Consider the following 26271-nt stretch of genomic DNA (forward strand, 5'->3'; position numbering starts at 1 on the left):
ATCTTGAAGCTTCTCAGGATTTCTTGAAGAAATAGATAAAAGGAAATTGTTTTCCAGAATGATATAAAAGAGTATGCCAATCGGACCTATTGGAGCTATTACTTTGGATTTTTGAGCTTTGTTCTCAATAAGTTACTGCCTACTTAATTCTGAATAAGCTCTTGTCAGCTGAGAGGGAAAATATAGTAGGAAATAAACCTGAAGGGGTAGGGGAGTAGGAGGGAGGTTCTCCTTTTCATTAATTCTGCTTTTGGTTAAAGACTTCATTCCATCAAAAATTGTTACAGTAAAATAAAGTTTGTTTTTTTGTTTTGACAAACATGTAACTTTAATACAATGATCTTTCAATCTTGATGGCAAGGCTATCCCTCTTATCTAGAGAACTCCAGGTATATACATGTGTGCATATATATATATATACATATATATATATACATACACATTATTATTAATTATTTATTAATATAGTAATAATATATATTGATACCTATGAGCCAACCCCAGGGATTCTGACTTAATTGGTCTGGCATATATTGTGGACACTCATTAAGAATTCCTTGATATATGCCTTAAAGGACCTTCTAAACCCAGACAAAACTCTTTGTACCCACAAGCCGTAAATCTATGAAGATTCTCCGGGAATTAGACAGGAATTTTGCCCACTTGCCCTCTGACGATGCATTCCCCACTCAGCCAACTTTGACCCTGGCAATAAATTACCTGTTTTGTATTGGTCTCAGACTGTCAGTGGTGATGCTCTAGATTACCCGTGCCCGAGGCTCTCACCTGGGCCCTCACTACCCATGTGGGCCCCCACAGACTTGTCCCCACCAGAGTCCCACATAGCCGAGGTGTCGCTGTGGTAGAGCAGGCACTTAGCTGGGCGTCATCAGGATGCCTCAAGGCCAGCAAAGGGGGAGTCAAGGCCTTTGCCTTTGACTCGGTTCATGATCCTGGGATCCTGGGATCCAGCCAGGCATCGAGCTCCCTGCTCAGTGGGGAGACTGCTTCTTCCTCCACCTCTGCAAAACCCCACCCCCAGATTCCCACCCTCTCCTGCCCCTCTCATGCTCATACTCTCTCTCTTTCAAATAAATAAATAAAATCTTTTAAAAAAGAAAAAGGAAAAACAAGGTTTATTATTCACAAGTCCTAGAGGACGCATGGAGCAAGCCCAGGAGCACATAGGGAAGTCATGGGGAGCTGAGAGGAGCCCAGACCTGGTGTTCTGTTTTTATTTACATTGGGAGTGAGTGCCTAGGATTTTACAAGCTCCTACTTTACTGGAAAATTTATTTTATTTTTAAAATCTTCTTCATTTGAGAGAGGGACAGCTAGAGCACACGCATGAGCAGGGGGAGGGGCAGAAAGAGAACGAGGCTCCCCTCTGAGCAGGGAGCCCAATGCAGGTATACATCCGAAGACTCTGGGATCATGACCTGAGCCAGAGGCAGACACTTAACCAACTGAGACACCCAGGCACCCCTTTAAAACATAACATTGTTAACTAGGACTTGGGAAGGGAAAAGTGGGGTCATTAAAGCAGTCAGTTATCTAGGTTACTCAGGGCTCTCTAAAAGGGAAACTTCATGGGTGGGAGTGGCCTGGCTTCTAAACCCGATGTTCTCCTGGAAGCTGTGTACGCAGCTCGCAGTATGTTTGTTCAAGACGGATGTCTCGTCAATGGATATCTTGGTAATCAAAAACTTTTTACTTCGGGCATGCACACCACATAATCTTAGCTAACATGTACCTCTATGATGACCTTAAGCTCTGTGAGAGAAGGGACTGTTTTGTTGTCAACTGATCTATTCCAATTCCTAGAACACGGAGGGCCTGGCAAATAGTAGGCCCTCACTAACTATTTGTTAGGTGAATGAACGCTGACTTGGTATTAACCTTATTGGGAGCACAGAAAAAGGGAAAATGAGTAAGACTAGACTGTGAAACTAGTATAAGAACAAGAAAAGAAAGCAACTCTTTAAAACTGGGGAAGATGTCATGAGATACGAACTCATGCACAATTTCTGTTACTAACCCTGAAATAACCAACACTGCTCTCCAGCCATCCTGGCTCAAACCAGAAGTCATACAGAGTCCTAAATCCTTGCAGGAGATGGGGGCCTTTGACCTTCTCTTCACGGAAGAGACTACTTCCAGTGGAGGGAGTTGGAGATGGATTGAAAACTCTGTATTTGGTGGCAGGAAACCAAGAAGATTATAGAGATCGGAATGTTTTCAGAAATGCTCTGTATGATGTAGAAGGCTACCCGACAGTAGGGCTCCATTGGTAGACATGGTTCAGCAGGGACAGAACCCATGTAGCAACAAGTTAGCCAACAGACGCTTAGTCAGTACAGAATACTCGATTTCATAGTTACACTGAAGAAGAGACACAATCAAAAGGATATAATAACAAGGATAAAAATCACAAGTGCTATATCCTATGAGTGGAATTCAAAGTCCAGGCTCCCATTTTTAAAAACCCGCATAACTACAAATTTGTCTCTGCTCCTGGGTTGAACTGCCTTAATATTCTTCATTCTTAAAATGGTTGCATCATACGCCATAAAGAAAAAGTCTTTAAGGGATATCATTCCAAAATGTTTGGGCAGATAATAATCAAATTTATGTACATGCTGCAGGGACAATCCAAAATACCTAGTCTAAACTTCCAACAATGAATACAATTTAAATAAGAAAATCTATGAATATTGATTTTATAATTATCAGTTGAAAAAGTGACATTTCTCCTAAGGAGAAAATACACTCAGAAATCTACTTTGGCCTAAGTCAAATGGGAGTACTACTTATATAGTGATGAACTACTGCTTACGTGAATGTAAATACAGGTGATACAGCTGAATGTTTTTGGACTTCTGTCATTTGGCTTGATTTCTCTCTGTTCCCTCCCTGTGTCTGTGACCTCTCCGGTGGGGGGGGCGGGGGACATACCTAGGTTTTCAGTTTGGCTCTTTCCATTGCCTTTCCCTCCCCATGGCCTTAGGTTTACATCCCCTAATAGCCTCCGAGAAGGCAGCAACATATGTTCCTCTAGCTGTGATGCTCCCTTGTAGACTTTTGTTTCACTTAGCATATGCCTTTAATTTTCAGAACTGAAGGCTTTGCTTGAGTGTTTGTTTGTTTGTTTGTTTGTTTTCCCTCAAAATCCTTAGAGGGCAGACATCCCCAAGGGCTCTTCCTCATGACAAACCTAAGACAGGGCCAGTGTAATTAACCTCCGCAGAGGCGAACACTGGTCTCAGGCTTAAAGTAAGACTGGCTGGGCATTTCTATAGTCTTCTGAGGCTGCATTTATATTGATGGGGGGGACAGAAGGTAAAATTAAAAAGTTGTAGTCTATGATACAGGATTTAGTGTACAAGGGACAAAAATGTTCACCTGAATATGTTTTTCAAATTCTTCCAACTTTTCAAATCAATTTGTTCTTGTGAAGATTGGTCTTAAGGTTCTGAATGAGACATAGATAACTCTAGACAACGTATCTAGGGTCTCGAATGACAGAATTGCGACAGACTGTGTGATGGTGCTAATGTCCTTTAAAAGTGTTCCTGGCTCAGAGGAGATGGGGTCTAATCAAGATATTGCTGGGAGAGGCCACCTACTGACAACAGACAAACCACCTCAGACACTGAGGAAATTCATATGCCTTTCTCTGAGATCTACCTGACAGACACACTCACTAGAGTTCAAGAAAGATGTCTTGCTGTGCTTGATTTATTTCCTATCAGATGCCTCCAGTACTAGACCTAAGGATCCGAGATAAGACTATTTCAGCAATAGAAGTTATTTGTTCCCGCCTATAAATTGCCTAGGTGGACAAACTGAAATAAGCAGTGATTACACCAGATTTTTCTAAAAAGGATTTTTATTTATTTATTTGTCAGAGAGAGAGCACAAGCAGGGGGAGCAGCAGGCAGAGGGAGAAGCAAGCTCTCCCCTGAGCAAGGAGCCCTACATGGGACTCCATCCCAGGACCCTGTGATCATGACCTGAGCCGAAGACACATGCTTAACTGACTGAGCCACCCAGGTGTCCATACACCAGATTCTTTAAATGAACATTTATCTGGTGGGTAAGAAAGATAGTTAACGAGAAATCAGTGACAATCTCCATCAGTGAATTTCTCCAACTTTGGTTCCAGAGTAGAATAGAATTACCAGTATTTCTTCCCCAGGTTGTATAAGACTGGCAACACACGAGTTGGGAGTGGCTCTTCTCGGCTGGTAGTTCAGCTGTTACTGCATCCCCCACAGAGTCTCTTGTTATGGGGAAAGTAGAGGTGCAGGGCTGAATCTCACTTGCTATTCAACTATACAGATTACAATATGTCAACTGCAATAACCCCAGCCCATGACCCTGTCTTCCCTTGCTAGTTCTTTGCTGTATTTTTTTGTCAAGAACAGGGCCCTCCCTGTTCCTTAGAGTTCCATCTCCCTTGATTTGTTGCATTAACATGGACTTACTCCTAGTTAAACACTGAGATACCCCTGAGGCCCACTTATTAGAAAAAAGAGCTGTTCATAAATTGGTTCGATTACTTTATCTTGCCTACCAAAGAAAAGTTTCATAATTTGGTTACCATCTGATAAAGAGTATGTGATTATCTCTAAGTCATGTATATGAAAGGATATAAAAAACAAAACAAACTCAATATCTGAATCCAAATGTTCATTTTGCTCAATTTGCATATTCCCTTTTACCAAGGCCAGATAATTAAAGTGACAATATTGTTAGTGCCCAAAATAATACACATACATTTTCTTTTGTAAAACATAAATTACTTTGTAAAAAGAGTAAAAATTTTCTTATCATTAAAACCATTATCCACATCATTATTGTTACTGATACACAGAAGCACTACCTAGGCTAGATGTGTTTGCAGTTTAGTTTTCTACATACGGTGAGACAGGACAGGGAAAAATGTTAATAATTCTTGCATCATTCTCAGCTTCAGGACACTGTGCTAGAGCAGTGCCCATACCTATGGCTCCCTCAAGATTGATTTACAGCCCGCACATTTATCATCATTTAATTACTCCTTCCTATTTCTTTAACACAATCTAAAGAATACATCAAAGGTAAACCCTAAGAAAGAAGTCTTCATTTATTTAACATTTTTTTATAAACATATAATGTATTATTAATCCCAGGGGTACAGGTCTGTGAATCGCCAGGTGTACATACTTCACAGCACTCACCATAGCACATATCCTCCCCAATGTCCATAAGAAGTCTTCATTTTTAAACAATTCCATTATACATACCTGCACAGCCTCTGTATGATATAATCTATACCATCATATTCAAAATTTTATAGTAAACTTTCCCACCTTTAACCTTATTTACAATTTGTCATTACCTTATCTAAATTTAATTATAGTCATAACAGCACCATATACATATGCTCCAACATTTACACCAAACATACAGTGTTTTTATAAATTTTGCTTTCTATGCCTTCCTTATTGACCTGTTTCTATTTGTTTCTCAAAGAACTCTAGTAATCAGATTGCACCAAAATATATGTGCACAAACACGAGCACAATCATTCTCAAAATGTAATTATGGTCTTTTCATAGTCGCAATGAGTGTGATGTTAAATTATGAAATAATTTTGTATTTTTAATTCTATTACACAGCATGGTAGAAATATCAATATCTACACTCTGAAAATAATATTGTATATCCTGGAATTTAGCAAAATTAATAAGTGCTACTCTTGGTACTTATTACATCAAAATTACAAAATTACTTTGTAATTACAAAATTACTTATCACATCAAAAATTCTTATGATTTGGGATTTCAAATTAAGATTAGCATTATAAGCATGAGTTTCCAGTTTACTTTATTTTGCACTGTGGCTATTATTTCCCAACATCTCGTTCCCATATTAGCTACAGGATAATGGCAACAATGAAAAGCTTTTCCATAAGAAAAAAAAAAAAAATTAGACCTTCAAGCTATGAGGTCATCTTTTTCCCATCTATGACTTTAGTTGTTCAATTAACTTTCTTATCAAAAAGTTATAGTTCATCTACCTAGTGAATTTTGTAATTTATCTCAATTTCTAAAACATGACATGCCTCTTGCCCCCATACAAGTTACAATTACATATATCTGTTGCATATAAAATTAAATAATCTAAGTTCTCTTTGAAAGGATATTTGAGATTTTAAAATATTGGTAACCAATGTTTTAAATAAAAGTGAATACTTTTAAGTTATATTGGCTGACCATGTGTCAGTTATCACCAAAAGCAACCTGTTTAGGAAAAATTTCAATGATGTTCAACAATATTTAAAGGAACCCTCCCCCAAAAAAGCCAGTTGAAGTGAAATTGATACTCAGATGCCTCAGTCTTCATCATTGGAAAGGCTCTGGAAGGTTTATCTGTAAAGATGAAATTGTTTTTTCTCTTTTCAGGGAGCTTTTAAGATGCCACAGAACATTCAAGGCTGTCTGTCTTAGCCTGCTGTTTCCCAGAATCAAAATTAATGAGTGGCCTGAGGGAAAGATGTATACAGCCAACATGATAAACTTTGCGCTCTTGTTGTTCCAAAATAAAAAAAGGATCCAATTTGACAACTGTATAGACAAAAAATGAACTGTGAAAAGGAAGAGGAAAGACACCACCATCTTAATGGCCTTTTTATGGGCCTGCATGCTGAAGTCCCTGGAGCCCATGGAGTTGAGCTTCAAATTCCTGATGTGTTTTACCAACGACAGAAATAAAAGAAGCAACGAGGTCAGGGACAGAACAATAGGAATGATATAGGAAATACTAAGAAGAACTAGGGTTTTAATATAAGAAGTTTTACTTTCATTTATATGTAAGGTCAGATTACTTTCATCCATTACATGGATATTCCAGAAGAAATCATTAAATGTTTCTAGCAATAGAAGGTCAAACAGTAAAATGAACAAAGAAAATACAAGAATTGCAAGAACCACTCTGTTCATTCTCCTCCTCAGCCAGAGGAAAAGGGAATGGGAGAACTGAGCTATCTTAAAGAGGTAGAAAATGCTTAGGCAGGTAGTAAACCAGGTGGACAAATGATTAGTTATTCTCCAAAGCAAAGTAACAGGTTTTGCTAGTTTATGAGTGGAATAGAAAGGTGGACTTAGTCCCATCATAAATGATTCAAACGATGACACCAACAGCTGCGAGATTCTGGAGACTGCCAAGCAAGTGAGGATGAAGTCAACTAAAGAGATCTCTCGGTTCTTGACCCATTCAGAGCAGTTTACCAGTCCAATAAACACATTCCCCAACATTCCAATTATGAATTCTGCTGTCGACAGTGTGAGAAAGATTATATCCAATCCAGCTAACATTTCCACAGGAAAAGGAAATCCAAACTTCTAGTACAGCGTTACATTAATAAATTTATAATCAAACTCTTTCAGAATAGCATCCATTTCTGGTAGTTATCTTCACTGCCCTTACTGCAATTCCAATCTTAAGCAGGACATCCTGCTGTTGGATACGTCTCATATACATATATATTTAAGGAAATTTTTCTGCTTTAATTGTAATGCCAACTTAATCCAGTAAAATCTGCCAAAGTGTATCATCTCACACAGTTTCACGAAGATGTTTTTATTTATCTGAAAGAGCTACTAATTTCCAAACCAAACAGTTTGTGTTCCTATTTATGGTTGACAAGGATTCAAATTTTCCACTTAAGGTACTGATTACAAGGTTAAAGTCAAATTTGTTAGCATGTAAATATGGGGCAGATTCTATTTCATTGATTTGTGAAAAAATCACCTCACCTGAAATACTACACCATTTGGATCCAAATATTTTAGTTGTTTTTCATAGAGAGCTCTGAAATAAGCTAATAATAGTCTAAATCTAAATAATCTAGACTAAGATTTAGTTATAATTCAATGAATATGTCTTGAGTGCCTGCTCTAGGTCAGACCCATTTCCAAATTGCAATGTAGTTTGCTACAAAAAAAAGAAGCATTAGGAAAGCCATAAAATAGTGAAAACACAGAAAGAAACAATAAGAAGAATAAAACATAATGTGAACACAAAAAAGGTAAGTACAAACATTACTGTTGGGGAAAGAGATACATGGGTACATTTGCCTTGGATTGTATAGATAATTAGAATTTCATGAGGGAACTACTAAGTTATATTTTGGACGGATCAAACAATATACAAAAAGACAGCCAAACTCAAACTACTTTTCTGAAATTAAAGTCTTCTCGCTGATAATTTACTGTAATCACAATCTAAGTGTTCTTCAGGTATCTCTGAGCGACATGTCCACAACTAAACACAGTCCCCAGTTGTGTTCTTTACCTTTGTACTTGTTCTATTTGTTTTGGCCAGAGACACAATGCTGTCCATTTAGCCTTAATAGACAGAAAATGGGTAAAAAATCATTTCAGATTAAATAAGGAAAGAGTAAACAAAAGTATCTCTTCTATGTATTCTGGAAACAAAGATTTTGACAGAAGCCATCAATATATAAGAAATGACCTCAAAGTTACAAATTTTATGCCTTGTTGGCAGTAAGTGTTTGGGTGTTGTCAGACCATATCCAAAATAATAAATGAAATCAATTAAAAAAAATACTTGGCCCTTTTCAACATTACTGTCACACTCCTGAATTAAATTCTATTAATTTTTAAAGTGTGTATATAAAGAACAATGATATATAATGAACAACTGGTAAATTATTTTGTATGACAAAAATTTTAATTTAGGACAAATATTTAAAATTAGAGGAAGAAAGAAAAAAGGGAGGGAGGGAGGGAGGAAGGGAAGGAAGGAAGGAAAGAAGGAAGGAAAAGAAGGAAGGAGTTTATTGGATTCAGCAAGACTGAAGGAAAATAAAGAAATTTGGTAGTGGTATTTTCAAGAGGAGAATGATAGCTTTGACCAGATTTGTCCAGAAATGGAGAGAAATTCATGGCTATGAGAAGCATTTAGAAGTAGAATTAGTCTCGGTGATGGATTTGGAGCTATGGAAAGGAAGAGAAGCCAGCACATTCAGACTTCTTTCTACCTGGATGCATGGAGTGTTGGGACCTTAGGGAATCCCTGGAGGGGGAGTAGGTTTAGAAGCAAAGTGGGGAGACAGAAGAAAAGTTGGAGGATGATCAGTTCTGTTTTGAACATTTTTGGAGTATCTGTAAGTCATCCAAGTAGAAAGATGGGGTAGGCACTTGGGTATTTGTGACTGCAGCTCAGAAAAGAAATTTAGATTATTAGCAGAGATTTGAGAATCATCAGCACATACTTGATCCCCTAACAAGTGATGAGCTCCAAGACCTTGAGGAAGACCAGAGGATGAAGAAACCAAAGACAAAAAGCAGTCAGAGTACAGAAACCCAGAAGTTAAGGGTTTCGAAGCAACCAAGGACAATGAGTGTTGTAAAGAAAGAGTAACCATGACTTCCTGATATTAACAAAAGAGTCTCTTATCAGGAGGTAGCAAGGAGGTCCTTAGTATAGAAAGAATAGCTCAACTGATTAGAAGCCAAACTGCTACATCAAAGAGATCCCAATAATGAAGCATTAGAAAACCAATTAATGTAATCAGTGCATTAGCAGATTAAAGGAGAAACACCAGGAAGAAAAGTTTAATATAAATCTACATTTATTCATAATAAATGTTCTTAGCAAACTGGTATTAGAATGCTATATGCTTTTTCCTGATAAAAAGTTTAAAAAAAAAAGTTATGTTAAAAAACCTGGAGTAGGGGCGCCTGGGTGGCTCAGTGGGTTAAAGCCTCTGCCTTCAGATCAGGTCATGATTCCAGGGTCATGGGATCAAGCCCCTCATCGGGCTCTCTGCTCAGCAGGGAGCCTGTTTCCTCTTCTCTCTCTGCCTGCCTCTCTGCCTACTTGTAATCTCTGTCTGTCAAATAAAATAAATAAAATCTAAAAAGAAAAAAAAAACTTGGAGTAAACATTGTACTATGGATACACCAAATTCATTCTCCCTGAGTTTGGGACCAAATGAGCTAAAAACATCTCACTATGTCTGTTTTTTGGAGGTTTCCACCAATCACAATAAGGCAAGAAAATGTCATAAAAGATATAAGACGGTAAAGCACAAAACAAAACTGACCTTATTCACAGATAAAAATTGAGACTGCACAGAAAATCCAAAAGAATTCTTTAATACATTGTTAAAATATGATCCATTTACAAGGTTTCTGGACACATAAGAAATGTGCAAAAATCCATTCCCATTTCTTCATACTATCCACAAGCAGTTAAAAAGAAATATTCTTTTAAAAAATGAAATTTCTGTAACCTCAACAAACATCCAGCATCTAAGAATAAATCACACACACACAAAAGTATGCAACACCTTTGTGGAGAATGTTAAAAAGTCTGAAATGGCTTTAGCTGTGTTTTAGCCAAGACGTATTAATTACACACTAGATATGATCAAAGTCTCTAGATTTTTTAAAAAAATTTAAACCATTATTATGCACATCTTCCCATTTTAGGTATACATCCAAGGACATTAAATTCTCTGCCTTCATTGTTGAATTACTAACATTTCCTGCTTATGTCTAGGTCATGAATTTGTCTCCATTTAAAAAGCAACCAGTTCTAATATTGTATGGGCAGTACTTATCTCCATGAATAATCAATTCTCCTCCTTTCATCTAGTCCAGTTACTTGTGTGTGTGTGTGTGTGTGTGTGTGTGTGGTTTTTAGCTGTACTATAGAATGCAATTTTCCATGTAGGAAATAAGGGTGAGATAATTTCTTGTTTGTTAATGTGCAAATACAGACTGATATTCTATCTTTTTCTTTTTTGCATTTCCTTTGCCTGACAAATTTGTGACTGAATCTTAAGCTATGGAAGATAATCTAAAGCTATTTATAGTTATCAGACTATGGTTAGGATAATGAAAAGTAAAGCAGATGCTAGACCTTACAACTGGAATTTTCTTCTATAGTGCCTTAGTATTCACTGTAAGTGCCTGAATCCAAATAATGGTATAAGTTGATTTTATAAAATTAATTAAAATTAACTGTGTGCATTTTGTATGACCCAGACCCCCAAAACAAAGATTTATTAAATATGGTTCCCAGAAGTAGTAATGATGCCATAGAGAAAGGGGCTTTAGAGAAAAATTGGCTTGGTTTCCATGAACAGAAAGAAGTTCATACAGGTGTGAAGAGTTCTGCTCATGGATTATAACACAGTTCGTGTTTAAAAAATTTTTTTTTCATTAGAATTAAACTGTGATATCTAGCCTTACTTTTATGGCTCTCCCAGAGATTAAAAAGATATGGATCCAAAGTACTTCAGACATAGTCCTTATGGAGCCATTTTATACTATGTCACCTTTAAATTATGTTTACCCCATGGGGACCCTCAAATGTGGCTTTGAGGAGATGGGAGACTGGAGGATTGGATCATTTATGCCATTTTAATCTTTTTTATTGGTCTTTTAATGTGTATCGTGTTAAGAATGCACCGTGTGAACACATATTGGGGTTATCAAAATAGACTGTAAATCTCCGCAGTTATTCTATGGGATTTCAACATACAGGCACCCTTGCCCCAGATGTGGTGCATGGATCTCATCAGGGAGTTTGTTGTTACTTACTGTTGTTTGTCTTTCCTTCCCTCCCTTCCTTCCTTCCTTCCTTTTTCCTTTCTAATGACCTAAATCTGTGATCATAAAGGTGTTAAAGCTTCACCTCTAAAGATAGCCTTTGTCTTCACTTTCTCTTCTTTAGAAATTGACACACATTTTAGTTCACAACTGGAATCATGGATATAAATTGGTCTCAGAAAATATGCAAAATTATGGATCAATCCCTAACTCCCAAGTTGGCAAATAAGATGTTCCCACGACAGACATCATCATACATGCAAAAATCAATCCTGTAAGAATTGTTTCTAAAAGTCACAAAATCTCTTCTACAGTGATGGAAGAAGCTGAAAATGTTTGCTGAAAATGACCCCATCCACTGGACAGATGGGCAGCCTGACTTGAAACATTAGTCACAAATAGAAGAAAATCACTTTATCATAAAAAATTCGTAATAAAGAACCATACCTATATTGTTCTATAGCTGCTTAATTAAAAATAAGACCATGGATATAAAACTGTCTTTTCAGAGACCAAATGCAATGCCAGGACTTGGTAAACTGATTGATACAGGAGAGGGTGGAGGGAAAGTCAAGGATGTGTCCCAGTTCTCTAAGCTTTGATACGTTCTGTCAATTAACAGAGAATTCAGGAGAAAAAGGAAGGTGAGCAGAGGGACATATTTTTTCATCTTAGACATGTGAGTTTAAGAGGCCTGAGGATAAACCTTATAATATATTTAGCTAGAATTCTACTTTTACACCCATTTTCATTTTGTTTTGTTTTACCTAATACATATTTTCTATATAATTTTTTTTTTTGTCTGTTAATCCAGGCCTATCTCAGTAGCAGCATATTATAGTGATTTAAAGAAAAACACTTCCTATGCCCATCTTTTTCAACTTCTGTTGGGGGCTGCTGGTAATCCCCCAACAGAAATTTTTAAAATTTTTTTTTCCAATTTATTTATTTTCAGAAAAACAGTATTCATTATTTTTTCACCACACCCAGTGCTTCATGCAAGCTGTGCCCTCTATAATACCCACCACCTGGTACCCCAACCTCCCAACCCCCGCCACTTCAAACCCCTCAGATTGTTTTTCAGAGTCCATAGTCTCTCATGGTTCATCTCCCCTTCCAATTTACCCAAAAGCACATACCCTCCCCAATGTCCATAACCCTACCCCCCTTCTCCCAACCCCCCTCCCCCCAGCAACCCACAGTTTGTTTCGTGAGATTAAGAGTCACTTATGGTTTGTCTCCCTCCCTATCCCATCTTGTTTCATGGATTCTTCTCCTACCCACTTAAGCCCCCATGTTGCATCACCACTTCCTCATATCAGGGAGATCATATGATAGTTGTCTTTCTCCGCTTGACTTATAATTTTTTAAATTTTTTAAAATTTTATTTATTTATTTGACAAAGCAAGAGACACAGGCAGGCAGAGCAGCAGAAGGAGAGGGAGAAGCAGGCTCCCCACCGAGTAGGGAGCCCCGATTTGGGGCTTGATCCCAGGACCCTGGGATGATGACCTGAGCCAAAGACAGCGCCTCTGTAATCCCCTTTTTAAAATATGCTGCTATATGGGCCGCCAAGCTGGGAACCGGGGAGATGGCCGAGACTGACCCTAAGACCGTGCAGGATCTCACCTCGGTGGTGCAGACACTCCTGCAACAGATGCAAGATAAATTCCAGACCATGTCCGACCAGATCATTGGAAGAATTGATGACATGAGCAGTCGCATTGACGACCTGGAGAAAAACATTGCAGACCTCATGACACAGGCTGGGGTGGAAGAGCTGGAGGGTGAGAACAAGATCCCTGCCACGCCAAAGAGTTGAAGCAGGCGGCTAATTCCCCCTGAAGTCCGGAACAGCATTTTCACAAGCCGAGAGAAGACCGAACGTCTTTTTGAAGGAACTGCTGTGTGTAGACAGGTTTTCTCCCCTGAAGTGTGTGTTCTTCTTCCCACGTGCTGTATAGTCAGTCGGTAGCGCGATCCTCCCCCCAGTGTCTTGAACTTGGTAACTCCACATCTTGGACCTTGGTCAGTCGTGCTGTTAAATATTAAACACTAAAATTTTGGCGGTTCCTACATAAAATTGTCAAGTTTTTTAGTGTAAAAAAAAAAAAAAATATGCTGCTATATGGAATAGATTTTCCTGGCCTGTATCTTTTGAAAGTTTTTATCTTCTATATTTTGAAACATATTCTTTTCCAGAAAGAATAAACCAACTTTTCCTTCCCTCAACAATCCAAGTGACTGTTCCACCATATCCTGAACACTATTATGCATTTGTATAAATCTTGGCCAATATGATCATTTTGCAAAAAATGGTTTGCTTAAATGTGCATTTGTATTATTGTTAGTGAGGTTGAGACTCTTTTCTCTATTTAATTGGCAATTAATATCTCATTAGCATTAATTACTTGCTAACACAATAGGGTTTTAAATAGGTTTTATTGTTTTATGTAAGAATTTCATATATACTAAGGCTATTAATCTTTTTTTTTTAATTTATTTTTTATTTATTTTCAGCATAACAGTATTCATTATTTTTTCACCAAAGGCTATTAATCTTTATTTGCAATTCATTTCATGAAAGTTTCCTACCCTATTATTTTTGTGATTATGTTTGTTTTAACTTCATGGGAATTTTTGCAAACAGATTTTTTTTTCTTTTTCTCAGCTTTATTGAGCTATAATTGACATGCAAAATTACAAACTTTTTTAAAATTTTTTTATTTTTTATAAACATATATTTTTATCCCCAGGGGTACAGGTCTGTGAATCACAAGGTTTACACATTTCACAGCACTCACCATAGCACATACTCTTGCCAATGTCCATAACCCCACCCCCCTCTCCCAAGCCCCTCCCCCCAGCAACCCTCAGTTTGTTTTGTGAGATTAAGAGTCACTAATGGTTTGTCCCCCTCCCAATCCCATCTTGTTTCATTTATTCTTCTCCTACCCACTTAAGCCCCCATGTTGCATCACCACTTCCTCATATCAGGGAGATCATATGATAGTTGTCTTTCTCCGCTTGACTTATTTCGCTAAGCATGATATTCTCTAGTTCCATCCACATTGTCGCAAATGGCAAGCTTTCATTTCTTTTGATGGCTGCATAGTATTCCATTGTGTATATATACCACCTCTTCTTTATCCATTCATCTGTTGATGGACATCTAGGTTCTTTCCATAGTTTGGCTATTGTAGACATTGCTGTTATAAACATTTGGGTGCACGTGCCCCTTCGGATCACTACATTTGTATCTTTAGGGTAAATACCCAGTAGTGCAATTGCTGGGTCATAGGGTAGTTCTATTTTCAACACTTTGAGGAACCTCCATGCTGTTTTCCAGAGTGGTTGCACCAGCTTGCATTCCCACCAACAATGTAGGAGGGTTCCCCTTTCTCCACATCCTTGCCAGCATCTGTCATTTCCTGACTTGTTAATTTTAGCCATTCTGACTGGCATGAGGTGATATCTCATTGTGGTTTTGATTTGCATTTCCCTGATGCCAAGTGATGTGGAGTACTTTTTCACATGTCTGTTGGCCATCTGGATGTCTTCTTTGCAGAAATGTCTGTTCATGTCTTCTGCCCATTTTTTGATTGGGTTATTTGTTCTTTGGGTGTTGAGTTTGATAAGTTCTTTACAAATTTTGGACACTAGCCCTTTATCTGATATGTCGTGTGCAATATCTTCTCCCATTCTGTCAATTGTCTTTTGGTTTTGTTCACTGTTTCCTTTGCTGTGCAAAAGCTTTTGATCTTGATGAAATCCCAATAGTTCATTTTTGCCCTTGCTTCCCTTGCCTTTGGCGATGTTCCTAGGAAGATGTTGCTGTGGCTGAGGTCGAAGAGGTTGCTGCCTCTGTTCTCCTCAAGGATTTTGATGGATTCCTTTCTCACTTTGAGGTCCTTCATCCATTTTGAGTCTATTTTCATGTGTGGTGTAAGGAAATGGTCCAATTTCATTTTTCTGCATGTGGCTGTCCAATTTTCTCAGCACCATTTGTTGAAGAGACTGTCTTTTTTCCATTGGGCATTCTTCCTGTTTTGTTGAAGATTAGTTGACCATAGAGTTGAGGGTCTATTTCTGGGATGTCTACTCTGTTCCATTGATCTATGTGTCTGTTTTTGTGCCAGTACCATGCCGTCTTGATGATCAAAATTACAAAATATTTTGAGCGTACATTGTGCCGACTTGATATATGTATCCATTGTAAAGATTCTCCTCAACTAGTTAATTAACACTCCCATCACCTCACATATTTATCTTTTTTGTGTGTGTGAGAATGTTTCTATTCTCAGCAAATTTCCCTTATACAAGGTTATTAAGTGTAGTCACTACGTTTCACATTAGATCCTCAGACCTTATTTATCTTATAGCTGAAAACATCAGAACTGAGTTGACCATTAGGATACCCAGCTGATGTTAGAGAATTGCTTAGTGGTGTGGGGAAAATCCTGACACATCAGAACTGGGAATAAAAAAACAAATCACAAATCTAGTAAGTTACGGGCTGGGTTTCAAACCTAGATCATCTGGCTCCAGTATCTGGGCTTTTAATACCTATGTTGTGCTGCTTTTCATGGCATAGCAAGACAATTCGCTTATTATCTTCTTTGTTTTCCACAGGGACACAGAAGCTTTACTTATCGAAAGCTATTAGAGGTTTTGTTTTAAATTTAGTATTATTGTTACTTTTTTTTTACTTCATTTATTTAAGTAATCTCTTCACCCAGTATGGGGCTCGAACTCACAACCCTGAGATCAAGAGTCTCATGCTCTTCTGACTGAGCCAGCCAGGTACCCCAGGGGAATATATTTGAAATAGAATGTATTAATCTCTTTTCTCCCAGCTGGGGAACAGGCACCCTCTGTGTCCTAAATGCCACTTTCTCATTATGTTTTGTGTCCTATACAGTAGACCAATCCCCACACCTTCAAGTGAGTCAACCAGGGCACCGTATCTCCCTTCAGTGCCACCAGATCTTGATATTTACTGATTTTTTTATTTGTTCACTTCTTCTTTGGGGATTCTGATGTCACTTCCCTAGTTGAAGCCATAAGAGTAAAAGGGCAGGGAAAGATGATAGTACCACGGAAAGCATTGGGTGGCACCTAGAATTGAGCTTTCTTACTGAAGTAAAGTGCATTTAGTACTTAACAGCTTACTAATGGGTTTTGTGGACAGTCTCTCTTAAAATTGAGCAAATATTTTCTAAGTCACAAAATTAAAGATTAAAAAGTATGGAATATGTAAAAATGCTTATAAACTTTTAAATTATATACAAGAACTAGTTACTATTAACAGTCATCACTACTCAGATCCAGAACCAGAAATTATGTAATAATTATTTCTTTTTTAAAATTTATTTTTATTTATTTTCAGCATAACAGTATTCATTGTTTTTGTACCACACCCAGTGCTCCATGCAATCTGTGCCCTCTCTAATACCCACCACCTGGTTCCCCCAACCTCCCACCCCCCCACCACTTAAAACCCCTCAGATTGTTTTTCAGAGTCCATAGTCTCTCATGGTTCACCTCCCGTTCCAATTTCTCCCAACTCCCTTCTCCTAACTCTCCATGTCTACCATGTTATTTGTTATGCTCCACAAATAAGTGAAACCATATGATAATTGACTCTCTCTGCTTGACTTATTTCACTCAGCATAATCTCCAGTCCCATCCATGTTGCTACAAAAGTTGCATATTCATCCTTTCTTTTTTTTTTTTTTTTAAAGATTTTATTTATTTATTTGACAGAGAGAGATCACAAGTAGGCAGAGGCAGGCAGAGAGAGAGAGAGAGAGGCAGAAGCAGGCTCCCTGCTGAGCAGAGAGCCCGATGCGGGACTCCCCAGGACCCTGAGATCATGACCTGAGCCGAAGGCAGCGGCTTAACCCACTGAGCCACCCAGGCGCCCATATTCATCCTTTCTGATGGAGGCGTTATACTCCATAGTGTATATGGACCATATCTTCCTTATCCATTCATCCGTTGAAGGGCATCTTGGTTCTTTCCACAGTTTGGCGACCGTGGCCATTGCTGCTATAAACATTGGGGTACAGATGGCCCTTCTTTTCACGACATCTGTATCTTTGGGGTAAATACCCAGGAGTGCAATTGCAGGGTCATAGGGATGTTCTACTTTTAATTTCTTGAGGAATCTCCACACTGTTCTCCAAAGTGGCTGCACCAACTTGCATTCCCACCAACAGTGTAAGAGGGTTCCCCTTTCTCCACATCCCCTCCAACACATGTTGTTTCCTGTCTTGCTAATTTTGCCCATTCTAACTGGTGTAAGGTGATATCTCAATGTGGTTTTAATTTGAATCTCCCTGAGGGCTAGTGATGATGAACATTTTTTCAGGTGTCTGATAGCCATTTGTATGTCTTCATTGGAGAAGTGTCTGTTCATATCTTCTGCCCATTTTTGATATGATTATCTGTTTTGTGTGTGTTGAGTTTGAGGAGTTCTTTATAGGTCCTGGATATCAACCTTTTGGCTGTACTGTCATTTGCAATTATCTTCTCCCATTCCGTGGGTTGCCTCTTTGTTTTCTTTACTATTTCCTTTGCTATGCAGAAGCTTTTGATTTTGATGAAGTCCCAGAAGTTTATTTTGGCTTTTGTTTCCTTTGCCTTTGGAGACATAGCTTGAAAGAAGTTGCTGTGGCTGATATCGAAGAGATTACTGCCTGTGTTCTCCTTTGAGAACACCAGAGCAGAACTGCATACAACGGTTCTCTGCGTTCAAAGATGGAAAACTGATTAGATAAACAAAAAAATCCTGTAGGACTCTTTATCATCCCATCATCAAAAACCACAGACTTTTAAAAATTATTGTGTTATGTTAGTCACCATACAGTACATTATTAGCTTTTGATGCAGTGCTCCATGACTCATTGTTTACATATAACACCCAGTGCTCCACAGACTTTTACAGGCAGACTAGTAATCTCTATTTGGTCTGATAGGTAAAGCATAAAGAGCAGTATGAGATAATCCAGTGGTTTTCACTGTATTCAAAGGACAAGAACAAATTTGTAGAAAAATCCTACAATTTCCATCTGTTGAATTTTGAAATTCTGCCTGGGAGTCACAGAAAAATTCCTGGGTTTCTAAGCCAAGAAGAAGATAGGACCCAAGAAGCTGAGTGAGACACTGGGAACTTACTGTGAGATTTCTACAACCTTAGTGAGAGACCTCCAAGACCTTACTAGGTCTCTGTGGCTTTAGCGTGAGAACCTCTATGGCCTTAATAGGGAAGGTTTCCAGGACCCTCAGATGAGATGTCTGTGACTTTAGTGTGAAACCTCTGTGGCTGGTATAAACTGATCACTGAGGTTTAGCTTTTCACTAACAGGTCTTAGAAAAGGGACTTTATGTTAAGGAAATAACATGTTAGTTCCAAAAAAGCCCATAACAAGAAAAGTGCAATTTTAGTGTCTAGCTTTATGAGCATTAGATAAAGAGAATGATTTTTAGGTCCCTATAATATTTCTTAGGAGGACCACAAACCAAAACTTTAAAATGGGAAGATAGTTAAGTATGCAGAATATGACAAAACTCCAATGAAAGAAATAAAAAAAAATCTAAATAAATGGAGAGAGAGTCCATATCCATTGATTAAAGGCTCAATATTGATGAGATTTCAGTTTTTTCCAACTTGATGTATAGATTCAATGTAATACCAATCCAAATCTCAGCAAGGTAATTTGTAGTTATTAATAAATATATTCTAAACTTATATAGAGGGCAAAAAGATATAGACTAACCAAGATAATACGGAAGAAGAACAACGTTGAATCTGATTTCAAGACTTACTATAAAGCTACAGCAATCAGGATAGCATGGTATTGAGAAAAGAATGGACACATAGATCATGGGAACAGAATAGAGAGGAGAAAAACAGATCCACACAGATATAATCAACTGCCCTTTGACAAAAGAACAAAGGTAATTCAATGAAAAAGGATACTCTTTCCAAAAAGTGGGGCTGGACCAACTGGACATTCATATGCAATAATAAACAAAAAAGAACATAAACATAAACCTTATACCTTTCACAAAAATTAACTCAAAATAAATCAAAAACTAAATGTAAAATACAAGTGTATAAAATTTGTGGAAGAAAACATAAGAGAAAATCTAGGTGAGCCATATGATGACCTCTTAGATAGAATACCCAAAGAATGATCCATGAAAGAAAAAAATTGATAAGTTGGACTTTATTAAAATTTAAAACTTCTGTTCTGCAAGAAAAAAAAAAAAGACAATTTCCATTCTGTGGTTCCTAAGACTACTTCTCAATTGGCACCAAAGTTGAAAAGGAGAAAAGTTTTTTATTGTAACTTCTAAATCTTCGGCAGCTTATTTTTCCAAATCCCTGGGCAGACTGAGAAGCAGATGCTAAATAAAAAAGCCACCAAGACAGAAACAGAGATGATTGTTTATTTATTTTTGAATCAATAGGTGGGTAGGAATAAGTCCTGTAAAATAAAGACATAATCACAAGCACAAATATGATGAGGAGTGACAATGAGAATTGATGCACCTCACAAAAGGCAGATTCTGCTTTCTCCACATTCAGAGAGCTTAGCATTTCTTAAGAAAGAGAGATGTGTGGGGTCCCTGGGAGGCTCAGTGGGTTAAAGCCTCTGCCTTTGGCTCAGGTCATGATCCCAGGGTCCTGGGATCAAGTCCCACATCGGGCTTTCTGCTCTGCGGAGAGCCTGCTTCCTCTTCTCTCTCTGCCTGCCTCCCTGCCTACTTGTGATCTCTCTCTGTCAAATAAATAAATGAAATCTTTTTTAAAAAAGGGGGAAAAGAAAAAAAAAGAGAGATGTGGTTGTAAAAAAGAAAGAGAGATGTGGTTGTTGAAAGAGCAATGGGAAAATGGGGGGAGGATTTTAAGCAACATGATCTAATTTATATTTTTCTTAAGCAAGATGATCTAATTTAAAATTTTCAAAGACCTCCCTGGCTGTTGTAAGGAGAACTGATACTGGTTGTGGTAGAGGGCAATGTTATCAAGACCAGCTGGGAGCTGGGAGATTGCTAAAGTCTCTAGGAGAGAGATAATCACTGCCCAAGTCGTGTGGTAGAGATTTTGGAAGGAGTCATTTTTGCGGTGTCTTTTGAAGGGAGAGCCAATTACACTAGCTCATGGGCAGTGGGGTAAGAGGAGTGAGAGGTCAAGACTGACTTCTGTATTTTTAAACAAATGCTTAAAACAACTGTCATTAACAGAGAAAAGATTGAGGGAGAGCAGGTTTTAGGATCTGGAAGTCAGGAACTCTATTTGGAACACCGCAACAGAAACATACATATTAGAAGGCAAGTGGATTGTTTGACAGCTTAAGTTCCTCTTAAGGTGCCTCACTCCTGCTGCAGTCTTGCTCATTGCTTCAACCCTGCCCTTCCTAACTGCCAGTCTTCTCTTCCTCTGCTGCTGTTGTGTCTGGTGAGCTCAGAGCCAATGTATACTATACTTTCTCAGTACATACTAACCTATTTCACTAAAGAAGGTTAGTGAAAGGATCTGAGCTAAGTGATATTTTGAAAGATCACCTGCTCTTTTTCAGTTCCAGTTTCAAAAGAAGCCTGCCTTCCTGGAGGACTGCTCCTTTCACAGACACCCACACAGTGTGAGTAAGTGTGCCTGGCACTCTCCCTTCCGTGCCTTATCTCTGACCCTCCTGTCCTGCCTGAAGGTCCACCATAAACCCTTTTGTCCGGACTGCTCAGCTCCCATTTCTCTTTCCAAGTCATGTCTGGAAAAGCCAGAGACAGTCATCCCAGTAACCTGAAGGGACCTGTTAGGCTCAAGAAACTACTCCCCTCCTCCACGTAGTCAGAGAAGACTTGCCAACTGCTAACATACCCCCCCTTCTGGAATACAATCATAATTACACCAGGAAAAGTAACCTGTCTAGTCACCTTGCAAGGGCAATGTTATTTGGGATGTCTTCATGTAGTATTATTATCTGCAACCCTTCCAAAAGGGTCAGACCCAGACGCTTATGTGTGCAGCACAGAATCCATTAATCTGTATGCATCAAGGAGACTATCTTTAGGATTTGGGGCCAAGGGGTCTTCCCCACGTTACCCCAGCCAAGCCATCCCAGATTACCACTGAACACGAAACTGCACAGAACTGAACACTAGTTCTGAAATAAGGGAATCCGATGATACAGGCTAATCTCGATCTTCAATAAAATAAGTAAGCAACTACTAAAGATAACCGAATAATCAGCAGCTGCAGAGAGGAATGCAGGTAACTAAAAAGACTTCTTGGAACACAATAATCTTGTTGCCAAATTAAAAAAAACAAAAGGCAACAACCCTAGGGAAGAGTAGGAGAGCCCTTGAATTGGATGATTAAATTAAGGAGTTCTTCTGAAATGCATAACAATAACTACATCTAGATATAAGAGGGAAAATAAGCACAGGGAGGACTGATTCAGGAGATAAAATATCAACAAATGCGTTGCAGAGGAGAATGGGGAGAAATGAGTGTCAGAATATTGCAGAGAAAATTCCCTGTGTTGAGGAACAATCTGAGAAAATAGCATAGAACAGCAGAGAAACTGACTGAACAAGAGAATATCATGGCAATGCAGCTGAGGCTTTGAAGGAATATCAGACCATTTTGCTGGAGTACGTAACTGGGAGCCACTAAATTATCAGTAAGGGGGTTCAAAATATTTCCTAAATGAAATAAAGCCCAAATGGAATCTTACAGATTTTAGAGAAAAGAAACAGAATGGGTGAAGCCCTAGAGGCATAACATGGCACAATTCATTCAAGGAACTCTGTATTCAGTTTGTTCTGTTCTAGAACTCCCATGGTGGATTCTTCATTCACCTTCACTTTCACTAAATATTATAACTCCCAAGGGTATTAATAAGAATAGGAAGTTTTGGGGCACTTGGGTGGCACCACTCGTCAGGCGACCCAGTCTTGGATTTGCCTCTGGTCTGATTTCAGAGTTATGAGACTGAGCCCTCCACATCCAGTCCCCCACTCAAGAGGAGCCTGCTTGGGTTTCTCTCTCCCACTCCTTCTGCCCCTCCCCCTGTACTCTCGCACGCTCTCTCTCAAATAAATAAATAAATCTTTTAAGAAATAGAAAAGGAAAGGAAAGGAAATTTTAGGTCATCTGCATTCTACAACACCAAGATTTTCCTGTTAGAGCCAACCTCAGAGAATTTTGGACTGTGTGGTTCAAGTAAGCCCACGTGTGCTCAAGTGTGTGTTTTCCTCATACATTTTAAAGTTAAACAAAAATAAATTTCCGTATCATCAAAAAGTTTAGCTACATATCACAGTCATATGCACACACACCAAGAATGATGAAGTTTGGACTATAATAATAATCAAAGATATTGACCATCTTCACTTTTGGCTAAAGGGTCACTGCCAACACACACACACATGTACACAAACACACACGCACGTGCCCACACATACTCTTTTGTTCTTCAATCTCCCTCTTTATCTCTCTGTCCTCACTTGCCTGGGGAGAGGCCCGTTAAACAGCTCCAGAAGAGGCCTTTGCAAGTCATTCTCCCAGAGCCCCAGGATGGGGTTTCCTGGAGGGGAAGCACCAAGAGGGAAGGAAGGAGAAGGGAAGCACCTGTAGAGAGCAAAATGGAGTCTCTGGGTCAAGCAATGAGGCAAGCAGTTAAGGTACTGCGGCTACGGGATATCGGGATAATTATCCGCATTTTGGACATTCTTCGGACCAGTGTCAGCTGACACTGGTCAGCCGAACTGAAAACAATAGGACCAGAGGTCTGTAGGGTGCCTGAGACAGATGAAATCCCTTTAAAAAACCAGAAGATTTGGGCAGACTCTTCACACCTGCCCCCTCTCCGTCTGACCACTTCAAAAAGGCAGCTGGGGTGGAAAGCTCTGCCCGATGGATCTCCCAGCAGGACCCAGAGCCTTCGCTGCGGGAACATCAGGAGCAGTGAGGGCCCAGAGCTGCCGGACCACACCGAGGCCTCTCAACTGTGCACCCCCAGATCCACTTCCACCTTTGGTTCATGAACTCCCTGCTCCCTTCTGTTGTCTTCTTTGTTGTGTGGCTTTTTGTGTTGTTAAAGGATTGCAGGGTTCTTGTCGCACTAAGTCCAAGAACTAATCTCGCAGACACGTAAGGGTGAAGTGAAATGAACATTTACTAAGTGAAGGTGAGAACAGAAAAGAAAGAGAAAAGCTCTCTAGAGTGAGGAGGGTCCCGAATGGGTTGCCACTGAAGATTTTTAGTTGAAGTCTTTTATTGAAAATTTGACCAGGAAGCTTGTGGCCTTGAGATTCTTACGCCATCTTGGTTTGAGCAAGGACTATTGGTAACATCCTTAATGGCTCACTTCTCTGAGGTCTGGTCATTTTCTGTGATTACAACGTAGCTGCCTGGAAAAAAAAAAAAAAAAAAGGACTTCCTAACATCCTAACATTCAGGACCAGGTGCTCTGGTTTTTTCCCTTATCTCTGGTTTTCTACACCTCAGCACTTCTCCACATTTGGGATTCCTGTGAGCCTGGTCAAGAGAGTCAGGGCCTCCTGTCTCTCCCTGCCTAGACTTTAACCCTTCCCTTATTCCTTATGCCCTGCTCAGTGTGCTGTGTAAGAAACCAAGCTTAACCACATGGTGAGATGTCCCTGAGTTTAGAATCCTGAACCTACTTTATAATTGTGATTTCACTTTGCTTTATGATTAAATAAATCCAACATTGTGGAAAGTCACAACTCGTGTGTGTGCCTTCATAGCGTACTCAGGACCATTAATTCACCTGGAGCCTCCCCCGACCCTTTACTCCCCACTGGACCTTTGCTAACAACCTCGCTCTCCCCAGATTGGGGTGAATGACAGCAAAGGGGCTGCTCCCTCCTAAGTAAGCCTGGCAGTGTCCAGCTCCAGGTGCTGAAGAGTCTTTGGTGGTGATTTTTTTTTTTTTTAGAACAATATTCTGTAGTCCCCAACATCAACTCTGCATCTAACATCACCTGTTAATTGTACTTGAATTTCTCTCATTGCAAAACTTTTTGTTTTCCAAAGAGTTAATAACCATCTTTTCCTCCCTTATTTGTGGCTTTTCTTTTTTTAAACATCTAAGCCATCAGGCAATCTCCACCGAGATCAGCAAAGTCCCTCTCAATGCAATTTTCCTCACCCTCAAAACTGTCAGATAATTTGCTTTTGTCTTGGAGATTTTCTTTTCTCCCTTTTAAGTAGTGATTTGGGAACAAAGGCAGAAGAAAAGATAGATAAAATTAAATGTCCTTATGACCCACAGCCCAGAGGCAAGTACTTGAGGCAGGCAGAGGATAACAGTCCTCCAGAAAACTCCCAAGGGTCTTAAAGGGAATTCTGTGCTATAGGGAAGAACAACCTTCACTTGACTCTTGTCCTCCAGGATCCTGTGAGTCTCTTTTACCATATGAAAGTCCTTTTGGAAACTTCCCTTATCTTTACCTCCCCCAACTCCACAGTACAGAATCTTCTTACAGTCCTGGGACAACTGCCTTTCTGCCCTCAGGTCCTGTCTCTCTGCTTTAACAGTACCACCTTTGTGCACCAAAGATATGTCAGGAATTCTCTCTTGGCCACTACTTCAAACCGCTTCAAGTAGGATGATGGCTCACCTCAGTTAATAATGCCTTCCTCCTTTTCGGTTTTTTTTCTTCATTTGAGGAAGCACACCATGCCTTCTTTTCTTGCAAATGAGTGCACAAGAGGCAAAATAGTTCAAGATCTTTCATGTCTGAGAATGACTTTAGTCTGCCCTCTTGATATTTTGACTGGATAGAAGACTCTAGGATGAAAATTATTTTCACACAGAATCATTATGACTCTGTTTACTGTTTTCTGACTTGCACTCTTGTTCCATTATCGTGCTTTCAGTTCATGGTAGATGACTATTTTTCTCACTGAAATCTTCAGGATCTTTTTCTCCCCCAAATTTAATTAGATATATGTTGATGTGGATTGTTTTTCCATTTCTTGTACTGGGCACTGTATCCCAATATGGGCCCCAATTCTGGGCCCTGCAATTTAGAAGGACCTCATGCAAACACCAAAACCAAAGACATTTTTCTTTCTTTTCAGCCATTAGACAATATTTTAAAAGCTCAGCCAGTAAATTTTATAAAAAACAAGAATTTAGTGGGGAGGGTACACAGGGACAAAGGCTGAGCCGGGGCCCCTCAAGCCTGAGAATGCAGGAATGAGAATGTATCAAGAGAAACCATTCAGTTTCTGCCTTGGGGCACTAGTGACCAGGCAGACCGGTTCTTCCCCCCACCCACCCACCCCCAATGGGCAATTGTGCTATCTGCCCTTCCTAGGCTCAATGACAGAAATCGGGAAGATGTTTAAAACTTTCTGGAAACCCTAAATCAGAACATAGGCATGAGGGAGGAAAATGTATCTAGCAGGTTCCCACAGAAGCTTGACCAAGTCAGCCCTCAACCCAGACCAGCTTCCCCCTTGCTATTCCTGCAAACAACTTGCCCCCTCCTACCTCTTAGTTTGCATAGGCAAGGGTGGTGCCCAAGAACTCGAGGGCCTTTCATCTCTAGGCTTGGTCGAAAGGACAGTCTCCAAGGAGAAGGCCCCACACTTGGG

At 39.2% G+C, this 26271-nt stretch overlaps 2 protein-coding genes across 2 annotated transcripts; one reads left to right on the forward strand and one right to left on the reverse strand.

Annotated features, from left to right (window-relative positions):
- Nucleotides 1–6389: 6389 nt before the first annotated feature.
- Nucleotides 6390–7361, reverse strand: LOC122892242 (taste receptor type 2 member 42-like). The gene has a single exon (XM_044228515.1). The coding sequence runs from the start codon at nt 7359–7361 to the stop codon at nt 6390–6392; it is 972 nt and encodes a 323-aa protein (XP_044084450.1).
- Nucleotides 7362–13203: 5842 nt separating this feature from the next.
- LOC122891472 (heat shock factor-binding protein 1) lies at nt 13204–13708 on the forward strand. Its single transcript, XM_044227145.1, has one exon. The coding sequence runs from the start codon at nt 13222–13224 to the stop codon at nt 13450–13452; it is 231 nt and encodes a 76-aa protein (XP_044083080.1). The 5' UTR covers nt 13204–13221; the 3' UTR covers nt 13453–13708.
- Nucleotides 13709–26271: the final 12563 nt, after the last annotated feature.

This window comes from Neovison vison, chromosome 12, assembly GCF_020171115.1.
Source record: "Neovison vison isolate M4711 chromosome 12, ASM_NN_V1, whole genome shotgun sequence".
Lineage (NCBI taxonomy): Eukaryota > Metazoa > Chordata > Mammalia > Carnivora > Mustelidae > Neogale > Neogale vison.